This window comes from Athene noctua, unplaced genomic scaffold (genome assembly GCF_965140245.1).
Source record: "Athene noctua unplaced genomic scaffold, bAthNoc1.hap1.1 HAP1_HAP1_scaffold_66, whole genome shotgun sequence".
In the NCBI taxonomy this organism is placed as follows: domain Eukaryota; kingdom Metazoa; phylum Chordata; class Aves; order Strigiformes; family Strigidae; genus Athene; species Athene noctua.
The window spans coordinates 362109-374821 of NW_027437556.1; the positions used below are offsets into that span (position 1 = coordinate 362109).

Here is a 12713-nt window from a genome sequence, read left to right on the forward strand (position 1 = left end):
TTGTCCCTCCCCCACCCCCAGACACAAGTAGGGCACAAACCCCGGGTTAAAATAAGAAGTTTAATACAACAGTGTAATAAAACAATCTGAACAACAACAGTAGCGATAGTAACAACAACAAACAGTAATGACAGTAAACGAGACAAAAGATATACAGAGAAATACCGCAAGGATACAGCCAGCCCGCCATGCGTGCTTTCTGCCACCAAAGCCACAAAGGAAAGCTTCCCGCACTGCCATGACGGACCTGACATCAGCATGGTGTGAATAACCCGGCTAGAGATCCCTTCCCCCTGCTTGGGAGAAAACTTAACCCTATCCTAGCTGAACCACGACAATACTGCAACATTCCCTCCTAGCTGCAAGACAGATTTTCCATTACTTGGTGTCCTGCAAACTCCAGAAAAATCTATGTCACCAAGAAACCCAGGCTAAGGAACAGATTCTCCAGTGCCTAAGAACAGGCTGGAATTCACACTGTGCTCTCCCACAGCCTGAAAGGAATTAACAGCACATCCTCCTATTTGCACTTACCTCTCTTCACAAAACTCATAGGAAATTCACTATCTTGGAGATATCAATACTCACAACTTCAGCCGATTCTGGCTGATGTGTTCAGAAGATTTTGGGGGCAAGTTAAATAGAGTGACCAAATGCAATGCTTCTCAGAAACCAGACTAAAAAGGAATCCTAAGGAATTACAACTACTTACCTTCTTTATAGTCTTCATTTTTTTGGTCTGAGTTCGGCTTTGCCAACTCTCTACATTAATAAAGAGGGCAGAGGAGAGAAGAATTACTGGATTAGAATTATTGTATAGAAGTATTGTATCGTATCGTACCGCATTGTATGGTTCCCCCCTCAAGACTAGGGAACTTCAGGTTTATAATCCAGTGCTCCACATCATGCAAATAAAAGCCTGTGGACCATACGGATTCAGACCCCAAGTCTGCTGTCTATCATGTGCAAAGAGTTTTATAGGGATGGACGTTCCCTAAACCTGCAAATCTTTAAGTCTCAGGGTCGGGCAAATAATCTCCAAAACCAAACCAAAGTGGACGAGAAGTCTCAAGGGATTTGGGGAAAGAGGCATGGTTTTTATACAAGCAAAAGACATTTCCTAAGAAGAGTGATTCTAGTTCTAAGATACTGGCACTGACATTAACATAATCATATACACCCACAGATTTTTAGCTGTAGATTTATCATGATGTGACTCATTGTGCATGCTTTCACTTTTCCTCTTCATTCTATAAAATGAACAGAGATTGGACATCTCAAAATACAATACCTCATCAAGTGTCTTCGACTGACATTTTCACTTAATATTTCCATGCTTTCATCAAAGCTAGAGTCTGAACAGGGCAACATGTTTTTTTCGCATTGATCTTAAACAGTGTCCCTTGAATCATACAATTTTGCCAGAGGAAAATTCCTAGGAAAAGAAGGAAATAAGAACACTTTTATCTGAAACACATCTGTTGAGCTGAGAAGGAAATTCTGCCTCATTTAGGCAAGTTTGTTCTTTCAATTCTCCTGTCTTGATAGTGTTACAACTAATGGCAGGCGAGCCTCGGACTGCTTCTACACCAAGAAGTAGTTCTTGGCGGGGGGGGTGGAAAATCAGCTTCCAAAGCTAAAGCTCCTCTCTGCCATGCTTTTCTTGTGGATAACTTGATATCCTTTTAAAAAATTATTGCAGCAAAGTCTTTCATATAAACTTGTCTTTTAATGAAAAAAACCAAAGCCTGTTATTTCAAAATTGGTTCTGAGGAGCAATCAAGTTTGAACATGCATGTCCTGGGATTAAAAACTAGTTAGTAGAGTTTTTCTCCTATTTCTGTTCCATTTATAACTGCCTTCAGAGGAACAATAAAAGATTTCCTTCGAGAGGACAGCATTTATCCACAGGAAACCAAAGCAACTGAAGATACACTTTTTTTTTATGCCTGCTGATCTTGTTCAGTCAGGAAGATGAGAAACAAGAAAATAACTTGCAGAGAAAACAACAAATATGACATTGATAACAGATTTTTACAAGAAAAGCCCTTGACACATGAACCACATGCCATGCAGAAGTTTCCAAGTCACGATCAAGTTGTCTGCCTGTTGCACTCTGCTGTAACCACCGAGAACTGAGTGCCCAAGCTACAGAGCTGCACAACCCCGCCCAGCTTCTGGCTACGCTTGTGCAGGGAGACTTTTACTCTCTGAGCGCCAGCGGATCTCTCAACACCAATGCTCTGCATTCAGTGCTCACCTTGCAAAGGCACCAACACTCATCTCCTCCTGGAGGTGTCAAGGGAAGCAAGGAAACAAGTTTCTTTTCCAAGCTTCCCAAAACCTGAGATAGTCTACATGCTGCTGCCCTCTTACGGTGAAATCCCACAGGACTTACCGCCACCCTGGCAACGGCTTGGTGCTCACTAACTTAAAGCTGTAAGACTGACAGCGAAGTTAGAATCTCACTAGCTTCCTTTTATTCCTTAAAATAAAAGTCAGAAATTCTATAAATGGCACTAAAAATGTTTAATCTCTATGAATAAAGTCATGCAATGTTACTCTCCCCCTTTGTATTTCTTTAAAAATAGAATCCAGTACATCAAACAGGACAAAGAAATAATGTAAAAGGATGTCTCTGTCATCTTCTGAAAATGTTTAATACTTTTTCTGGAAGTGTTTAATACTGCTGTGGTCATCAAAGTAATCTCCACTTCCATTTCATACTTGTGATTCACTCTGTGGTATCTAAAATTCCTGAGATAAAATCTGCATCCCAAGAAACTCACAGTGATGATGCATCTGCAAGTACACATCCAGTGAGAAACTTAACAACCCTGAACATTCCCAAAAGCTATATAGCTATCACTGTCAGTTCCAGATAATGCACTACCAGGACAACTGGTCCCAGCTAATTTACCATGTTTCCTGGCACAGTTAATTACCTGAGGGGAGTGTCATGCTTACAGACACTTTGTGCCTGAACTGGCTCAGGTACCTCAACCAGCCTACGTGTAGCTGAGAACTTGCACACTGTGAAACATCCCCTTACCTTGATCATCAACAGCAAGGAGTTTTCACCGAAACCAAGTCGTGCCACTTTGTCATCAATTTCTTTTTGACCTTCTATGTTATTTTCTAACGCAAAGGATGACTGCTGTAACCGAGTAAGCTGAAGTAAAAGCCTGAAACAAAAAAGGCAGTTCAAAAAAGGCACAGCTGGCAAAAGAGCAAGTCAGCAAACCTAAAACCAACCAAAATACAATACTTAAGAACGGCTCTTCTTCCTGACTTTTGCTAACTGCAAAACCTGCAAAGAAGTGAATACATCCATATCAATCTACTATGGGTATGGTATACCCCTGCTACCACAGAAGTACTGAGAAGTGCAAACATTTTTCTCTCCATGCATCCATCACACAATTTCAAAGTGAAGCTTGGATCTGCTAGCATTAACTGTAGTACATCAGGAGTCCCACATCCTTATTAAGGCCTAACAAGACAGCAGTGCATTTTTGCCTATGGCAGTGATTGACTTTGTAACCTGAAAAGCTAGAAATTTTGGGGGTTTAGACAAATCTCATTCTCCCCACATAGGCCAACCCTGGAATATTTTCTAACAGCTTTCACCACCGTTTTATATTCAAGGCAGTGCCCCAGAAGTCACCACCATGATTTGGTGAAGGTTAGACATTGTGCTCACAATGTGGGTTTGTGTCACTGAGGGACCCCATCACCAACTGCTCGACCAGAGAGCGCAGTGGCAGTTTCCAGAGTCATCCTCACACAAGGACTGTAAAACACGTCAGCAGAGGAAATATCTAACTATATTCAACCAAGAGACTACTAGAACTTAGCAGTATCATGACTGAAACTATGTTTAACTCAAGCTTTATGCATATAGGACAACAAATTGTATCACATTTACCAAGGTTAAACAAAGCAGGTGTTACAATAACGGAGTGTATTTTTATGAAGAGAAAATCTTAGATTAAAGTTGAGCATTATAAACATCAAAATTTATAAGTCTGAGCCAGTAAACCATTTGTAATTTCAATAAAGTTTTGACTGGGAAATTCAAAGTAAAAACAGAAAGTATTTTTAATTTGTAAAGCATTTTTGTTTCAAAATTTGCATCAACATAATGTAAAAAAAAGAATAAAAATTAAACAAAACAATTTATCCAATTTTTTTTTTTTTTTTTTTTTTTTTTTTGGTTGACAAAACTAGAAGAGCTCATGATGTTTTAACACAGAACCTTATTTCCTACAAAAAGCAATACCAACATCCCCTTTCCAGGTGCAATTTACCTTGTACCTGTTTATGCAACATGCACTTAAAATCCAACAGACCTGAAAATATTAGACAACCTATTTAATGCATAAGCCCTGAGCAGGGGACAAGTTTACCCTGGACAAGTGTATCTGCAAATATAAACCACAATAACATTTTGTGAAACTGTGCAGCCAAGCAAGCAAATACCACAATTTTTAATTGTCTCAATGCTGAACTATACACACCAAAACAAGCAACACAGATTATTTTAATATGAATGTAGCTTTAATATTAAATATCAGTACTACATTTATTAACTTCTCCCAAGTAGCAATTACAGTCACCATCTCTTAGCCTGAGTACAATTAGAAGCTACTATATCTTTTTTTACATTTCTTAAATCTTGCCCTAACAGGTGTTCGCTGTCAACATTTGTGGAAGTTCATAAAATGGCTTTAAATACTCTCAGTGACTCATACATTACTGAGAGGCAAGAGGGGGGGAAAAAATCCAAGACTATTTTAACAAAACCAGTTCCTAATTATCTCTTTGACAGATTACGCTTTGGGGATTTTTGTTGTGTGCAAGAGTTTTAGGAACAGAGGGAAGAAAAGGAAAGAGCATTTTAATGCAGGCCTGTCAATCAGCTGTCACAGAGTTCATTTTTCAACCTCATCCATTATGCAGATTGGGGTATTATTACAAAATATATTTTTGCTCAAGCATGAGGCTTCAAGCAAATAAGACAGGTGGCACTCGCAGAAGGAAGACTGGCTAGCCTTCCCTTTGGGGCACTTCTGCTGCTGCATCTTTAATACCAAACCAGGAAACAGCCATGCTCTAACAGAAGCATTTGTTGAAGAACAAGCCCTTTTGTATATAATTACTTGAAAAGATTAATATAATAAGGCCATTAAAAAACGCTTTACTTCTCAACAGTGTATGACGCTGGTTTACTCTTTTCACTCAGGAGCTACCATGCTGTGGATTTGGTTTTTTAAGATCTGAAGCAAGAGCAGAGTGCTTCTAAGTTAGCATTGCCAATGCCAAAACAAACATTTAATTGAAAATGTAAACTGAAAATAAATATTTTTATTTATTATATTATATTAAGGCTGGGAAAAATATGCTTTAAATTGTTCTCGATTGGGCAAAGTTAACATTATTCTAAGAATACATTTAGTTACCTTGCTCTAATAAATGAGGCACATGCCTTTATCCCAACTTTCTTCGACATGTTCTGCTCCCAGGACTCAGAGGCTGTGTGTTCCCCTTCGTCCATCCTTTCCAGTTCTTCTGAAGCGCAGAGGAATTCTTTTACAGCCTGGCTGCTGCTACAAGTCACTGCATTCTCACTCTTGGTTTCTGTAGCAAGGCCGGACCAAGCGTCTTCTTTCTGGCTGTCTGATCTGTGAGGCTGCAAATTAATCTCTCTTCCAGTCGATGTTTTGAAACTACCACCCCTTACAATAACCTCTTCAGACTGATTTATATTTGTTTCTGGAATGACTGATGAAGACAAGCTCTGTAAAAGGCTCATATAAACTTCAGCAAGTAACTTCCAGTACCAAGGGTTGAAAGGATGTAAGCAGATCAGTTGCTGCAGGCATGTGATCTTTTTTTCTACATTTTCCAGACCCTGGTAAATGGAAAACTGCAGGTTGAGAACCATTGTTAAGTGATCTGTGTTAGTAGCACTGCTTCTCCAGAAACAAAAGATAATAGATTAAAACCAGGAGTGGAACAGAATCATCATTCAGAGCCTAAGAAAATGTCTCCCTTAATAATGACACACATATATCACTAGAGGTAATTTTTCAATTGTACAAAACTGCGCTCTTAATTTTAAACGATACATGATAGAGATCATGCACGATGAAGCTGACAGCATTCCCTTCAGCTGCCCTGTCCCAGTCTGAAAGGCAAGGAGGCTCAAATGCTGTCATTTGTTTATATGCTTTCAGAGTTTTATACAGCTGCCCTTCTTTGTAGCGTAAACACCTTTTATGTAAAATAAACAGCAGCAGTAAAACTCTAGCAGACTCTAGAGCCTCTGGACTTTTTCCTTTATGGGAAAAACTCAATTTGTGGTGAGATACTCTTCTTGGTGGCAGCTTGGCAGCGAGTATATGGAAATAAAAGGGAGTTTTGAGCCGTCCTTTTATAGTGCAAAGATTTAAGCATTCATTTATCCCCTTTCTTATACTTCCTATTACATTACATTAATTCTGCCTGGCAGGGCATGATATTTAGTCCCTTCCAGGACTAGCAGCCTCCCTGCACAGGGAGCTCATTGTGGTACAGGGTGTTCTGATTTATAAAGAGTGATTATATCTGCAGTGACAGTTACCCTCTGTTTACCAAATACTCTGAGCACTGAACATCCTGAAGGATTGTACACATGAAGATTATTTTTCCAGAAAATAGTCCATATAAAGGAACTACTGGCAATATTTTAATATTCAAAATCTAAAAGAACGATTGCATTATTTACCATTTTTTCTGCAATATCCAGAGCCTCCTTATGCCTTCCTAAGCGACATAAACACCGAGCCTGGCCCTCTTGGACATCTTGTCTCATTGCAATGTTACTGGGAGGTAAGAGTAGTAAGCAGTTTGAATATTCACACAGGGCTTTCTAGTAGTGTCGACAAAAAGAAAAGCCAAACGAAACAGTAAGAGATTTTCATTTAAAGGCAAGCCTGACAGTACGCTTTGGTTATGACTACAGTCACAAAGGGAATTCAGGAGCTGAAGTCCACATTCTCATTTCTCCAGACTCAGCTATCACCTATGCCAGCAACAGACGAGGGCCCTGGTACTACACAGTCAAATCTAGACAGTGATGAGCAACCTCAATCCTAACTCGTGCTTAAGCCCTGGCAGGATTTACTACACATCAGTCCACCTCTCCCTCACCAGGACTGATCCAGAAGGGATCATCTGCAACGCAAGATGTACCTCCCCCAGCCACCAACTCAATGATCAGAGCACTTAACCTAAATTTGGAAGACCTTGTTTCAAATTCATATCATTGTCCACAGGAAGGTTTGAACCTGCAGGTACCTCACCTCACATGAATAATCAGCAAGTCGGAGAATACAGCAAGGAAGGTGAATCTTTATCATTCCTGTAGGGTGGTTCTAATTTGCACAAAATAATTATATATTAATTGGGTTAAGGAAAAAGACAAGAATGAGCAATACTTCTGTAGCTTAATGCTCAGGGCATTCAACGGGGCTCCAATTAACATTTAAATACATTAAATTACGTATTCAGTGAAGCTAAGGCTGGGATCTTGGTTCCTCCCCCTCCATGTGAGTGCTCAGACCAGAAGACTAAAGAGCAGTGCTTATTCTCCAATCTCTCACAATGAATATTTAATTATTCCTTGCAAAATTGAATGGTTCTAACACAAAGAGCTTCCAGGCAACATACCCTAAATACTTCCTAGCAAAATGGCTGAAATATTTTTCTTCCTTGGTGTTAAGCTTGCATTCCTTCTCGACCAAAAGAGACATCTCCCTTCTGTCCAGAGAATGCAGCAGCCACTGGTCAAAACGGATCACAGAAGGAATGCAAGACACCCCTGTTTGCCTTGTTACGGGACAAAGTGATATAACCTGGCAAGAATCAGGCATTACGAATTCCAAGTAGATTCTACAGTCACCTGTATCTTAAAAATGGGCACAGCTTAGATCACTGCTGTCCCTGGCATTTCTTATCACGTGGCCTAGGCTGACATAAAAGTGTATTCACAACAAACAAAGAGATTACTACCCCCATGTATTCATTTCCAGCCCCCTTTCTAGGGTCAGTGCTCTCAAATCTGTAATTTTATGTGCAGTCTGGTTCTGGTCCTGTCACAGTGATCCAGGCTAAGCAATAGGACTGAAGACTAGACATTTTTAACATGGATCATCATGACAGAAATGGGTTAGGGACCAATGGTCTGTTCCACTAGGAGATCTGAAGGGGTGTCATTCTACACTGAGAGGGCACCACAGCACACAGCAAGAAGCAATCTGCTCTTCCTGAGGGTCAGCAGCCATGTCTGACCTCCGTCTGAGGCATCTTTCTTCTCAGCACACTTTTATGAATCCATTCAGGGTGTCTCAGCTGAGACTGGCAAGCATCTGTTGTGTATAGACAAGGCAGCAGTAGCACTGGAATAACATTAAAAAGCAGAAGTCAGTGCCAGCTGAGATATACAAAAAGGTCCACAAATCCAGTGGGCAAGGCAGAAGGAGTGGAGTTAGAAGCTGGCCTGAGGGCTTTGAAATCAGGGAGCCTGTAATGCAAACCATATAGCCTGGAACAAGAAGCTATTACAGCTGAAACAAGGGCGGAAGTGGCTGGTTTCAACCAGGAACAAGGTAACAAAAGACTGGATCCTGCAACTACGATTATAAAGGCAGGAGAGCATGGATGATCAGGAATGAGGCTCAGAAAGTAGGCAGTGAGGACAGGATCTAGGACTACATCAGGCAGGAGCAGAAACAGAAACGTAAATGCACCCCAAAGGCACAACCAGCCATCCAGAGAGAGAGAGCAACAGAGAGGTGGGGCAATTCATGAGGCGGCTCATAAGACAACTGTCACGAGCCTGACAACCACAGTCAGCTTTCACCTGGCAGCAGGGGGAGCTCTGAAAAAGGTGAGCAGCAGCCAGGTGGTTGACAAGAGATGAGACAGCCTTTGTGGGACATGGTATTATCCCCAGGAGCAGAGAAATCCACACACACACCTCTGGCTGACTATGACTTTCACGGCCACAAACACCAGCTCTGCTCACCACTGAACTGCTCAGGTGGGCAAGCCTGATCTGGATCAGCTCTGGGTGCAGAACAACATTTCTGGCCAGTTCACATTGACTTCACACTGACTCCTGGAAAGATGACATCTGGCTGGGGGAGCCTGCCAGAACAGTTACCCATCGTGGCCTGGCAGCAGCTCAGCCAGCAGGACTGCTCTTCACCAGGTCACCACCCCTGCCCGTGGGCCAGTCATGCTTTCCGCACAAACGAGGAACCACCAAGCTGGATATAACCCTGCCACTCACTCTAGCATCTCCAGGCCACGGCTCTACCGGGAGGCTTTTATATAAATAGACACGTTTCCTCAGCGCACCAGGGACCACAGGCTCAGCCCAGTTTATCCCCACAGCTTCCACCCACCAGGGCCCAGGCTCGGCTCAGACCCCCAGGCCGTGTGAGAGCCCTGGAAATACCTCAAAGTCCTGCTGCCGGTAGTGTGCCTGGGGCAGGCGCCCTGAGAAGGCCTCATGCTCTCCCCCGCTGCATGGGCTGGAGGGGAGAGCCGGCTGGGGCACTGGCTGGAAACGGCGGCGGTGGCAGCCCGGGTGCTGCCGGCCTTCCAGGGGCGAGCCCGCCGAGCGAAGCAAGAGCAGAGGAAGGCCCGGCCTCAGGGCAGCGTCTGGCTGACTCCCCGTTTCTGGCGTTTGCCTGTCGGTGTTAGGAGGGGGCGGTAAACGGGTGCGGTTTGCACCCCTGGACAGGCAGCAGGGCTGTCGCACCTCCCCAGCTCTGGCAAGGAGTTTGGTCACAAGTCACTGTAATGGAAATGTAAGATCTTGTAACAAATAGTCAAACCAAGCTGCTTTGATAAATTAATTGCATAACTGCAGAGTTGTTCTGTTAGTATCTTGGCTCAGTGCCTACGTGGGGGCGGGTGGGAGTGTATTTTGGTAACTTTTCCATTTGATTTCACTTCTGCTCCAAAGCAGAAGGTGGAAACTTGAGAAATCTCAGCGTTTTTGAGACACGGTTTCCCAAAAGGGGATATGACTAAGTGAAGACTGATCCTAGAGCTTCTTCAAGACAAAGATTTTCAGGCACACCATTCCTCATTAACAGCACCTAGGTGAAGTTGTAGCTACCTCAGCTGTTTGCCCTGCCTCACAATACTACCATGCACAGAGTGTGCTGTGTTTTAAGTGTACTGCAATGCTGTTTCCACCTTGCCAGTCCATCCACCCAGGAAGGTCCATTTTGTCCCATCTAATCACCACGCAGGTTTGGAGAGGGTGAGCTGAAAAGTCATCCTTGTACTTCCTTAACCTGCAAAATGGACTAATGAACCTGGCTATACCAGAACGGTCTTTGAGGCCAAAGCACTGCTTGTATGCATAATTTTAAAGGTTTCCTTTCTAAGTAGACATGTGGGTTTTTGTTGTTCTAAGTGGATACATGCCCAAAATATCTTTCCATGCCACCATATTTATGACTGGATGTAGCAACAGCTGGCATAAATCCCTGGGTAGAACCTCAACTTTGGCAGGTAGATTTGATCAAAAAAATAAAAGGGGATTGAGGCTTCTTTTGCATGTCTCATGGACACTGGACACACCTATTCCCTTCCCACTCCTCCAGGACTGCCAGTCATGCTGCAACACACCAGTCTAACGAGCAAAGCATGAAAATCCAGCAAGACGATTAAGAACAAATCAAAAAGAAGAAAAAACAAAAAAGAAACATGAGTAATCAAAGTGAAATGTGGCCCCAGCTCAAAGTAAAACACAAAGAGCAAGGCACTCCCAGGGGCAAATCCCAGAGAAGCCGGTTGGCTGCCAGCTTGGATTGCTGAGTCCTCCCGGGCTGGGGGTTTCAGCCGCCGTGGCCTCTGAGGATACCAGCGTGGTCTGCAGAGGCTCTGTGTTGCAACAGAGAGTGCCTTTGTCTGGTAAATCAGCGATAGGAGAGCAGTGATTCCTGAGCACCACACAGGGGGCCTAGCAGCTGACTGCATGGTTTCAGTCATAAATCACAGGCATAAAATTGCTTCTCTTCCTCCTTCCTCCCTTGCCTGGCTCTCCCCCTGCCTCCCCTCAGACATTTAAAAGGTTCCTCATGTATTAATTACAGAAATTAAAAAATGCAACTTTAGGAAATTCCTGTGCCTTGTCAGCACTGGAGATTTGCTCAATTTCTCCCCTAAGACCCGAGTCATCAATGTAGCTGCCAGAACACAAATTCCCACTGTACTTAAGTAAAGCTGTTTGCCTGAGTCTGCACAGCATGATTTGCTACGGTGCTGTTAGCCCTGGCTTCACACAGGAGAAATCTCTGGAAGAGGCAGCTTTGAGGGGGCTCAGAGATACAGGAGCCCTACAAGAGCCTGCATGGCTGCAGCTGCGCTGTGTAGGCATCTTCAGGGATAAAAGAAGCCATAGATGAATCTCTTCCTAAAGGCAGCCAAGGTATTACTCCACCATCAGCCTAAACCACCAGCTCTGCACATGAACATCAGACCAAGAGAACAAACGGGCCCCAGTAAGTTGTGGTTGATGAACAAGTTCCCGTGCATCAGCAAAGCTACTGTAGCTGTTTACACGAGCATGCTTCCTTACGCTGGTGGTGAGGTGCTGTGACCCAGCTTCAACCTCGGTAACTGGGGGCAGGCTAGCATGCTTCATCTTGCAGTCAGGGTGAGCCCAGAGCCCACAGCCTGGGTGGTGAAGACAAGTCAAGCGATAGGCAGGAATTTGTCACACTGCTCTATTGCCTGAGCCTCTTGGCCAAGGAAAGAAAATACAGCATGGCAGATGAAGCTTGTCTAGATCCCGACAGCCCTTCTTCTCCTCGTTTTCCAGTCTACTCTGAGGCAAAATTAATTTGGAAGAATTCTCCCCCAGTGCTTCTCTAATTACTGATGTTATCTGTATTGTGATAGCCTCCATGGGTCCTCGCCACAGTCCAGCCACTCTTGTGCCAGGAGCATGTACACCACAAAGTTTTCAGAGACCATCAAGCACACAGTAGAAACAAGAAACCTTGGTCAGCAACTAGGGCCCTACCTTGGTAGGCACTATCCACACACATCGACCATGCAGCTCTCACATGGTTTAGAGCTTTATTAAAATATGCTGGAAAGTAGCTGCTCTTGGAAGAAAGCAAAGGAGAGACTAGTTCCCTCCTCAAAGCAAGAGAGCTGCCTGCAGTGAAGAGGGCAGTAAGGCCCACAGCGAGCACTCCTCAAAGGATGGGCGGCTCCTGAATCTTAAGTGGATTCTTCCAGACACTGTGAAATATTCATACCTTGAGGGAAGATTAGTTTTCTTGACAGTCATAGGCTTCTCCCTAAACATGAAAAGAGGGGAGCAGCTCTTTATTTTCTGACATTGTCTCACTGTGTCCTTGTCTCTTGCTTTTTATTTAGATTGCAAGCTCTTTACAGCAGAGACCATCTTTCATCCTCTTAGCATAGTGTCACACATAAGGAGATATTGTCCATGACCAACTCGGGAGGGTAATACAAATAACATTTCATGGCTAGGGCCATACAGAGGTTACCACTACTACAAACTGCAAACAAATCTGCAGTTAAAGTTCTGATGAGCTCAGATGAGCTCTAGCATATCTTACTATGATGGTATGAGATGCAACTGCAGAGCTCAAGAGCAATCGTCCTGGAACAGT

The 12713-nt window shown here is 43.3% G+C and overlaps 1 protein-coding gene across 1 annotated transcript; it reads right to left on the minus strand.

Moving 5' to 3' along the window:
- Positions 1-1408: 1408 nt before the first annotated feature.
- LOC141955003 (zinc fingers and homeoboxes protein 1-like) lies at positions 1409-12116 on the minus strand. Its single transcript, XM_074895076.1, has 7 exons — positions 12092-12116; positions 11645-11742; positions 9506-9532; positions 6771-6913; positions 5463-5981; positions 3053-3185; positions 1409-1435 (listed from the first exon to the last, which is right to left on the minus strand). The coding sequence occupies exons 1-7, from the start codon at positions 12114-12116 to the stop codon at positions 1409-1411; spliced, it is 972 nt and encodes a 323-aa protein (XP_074751177.1).
- Between the last annotated feature and the right edge of the window lie 597 nt (positions 12117-12713).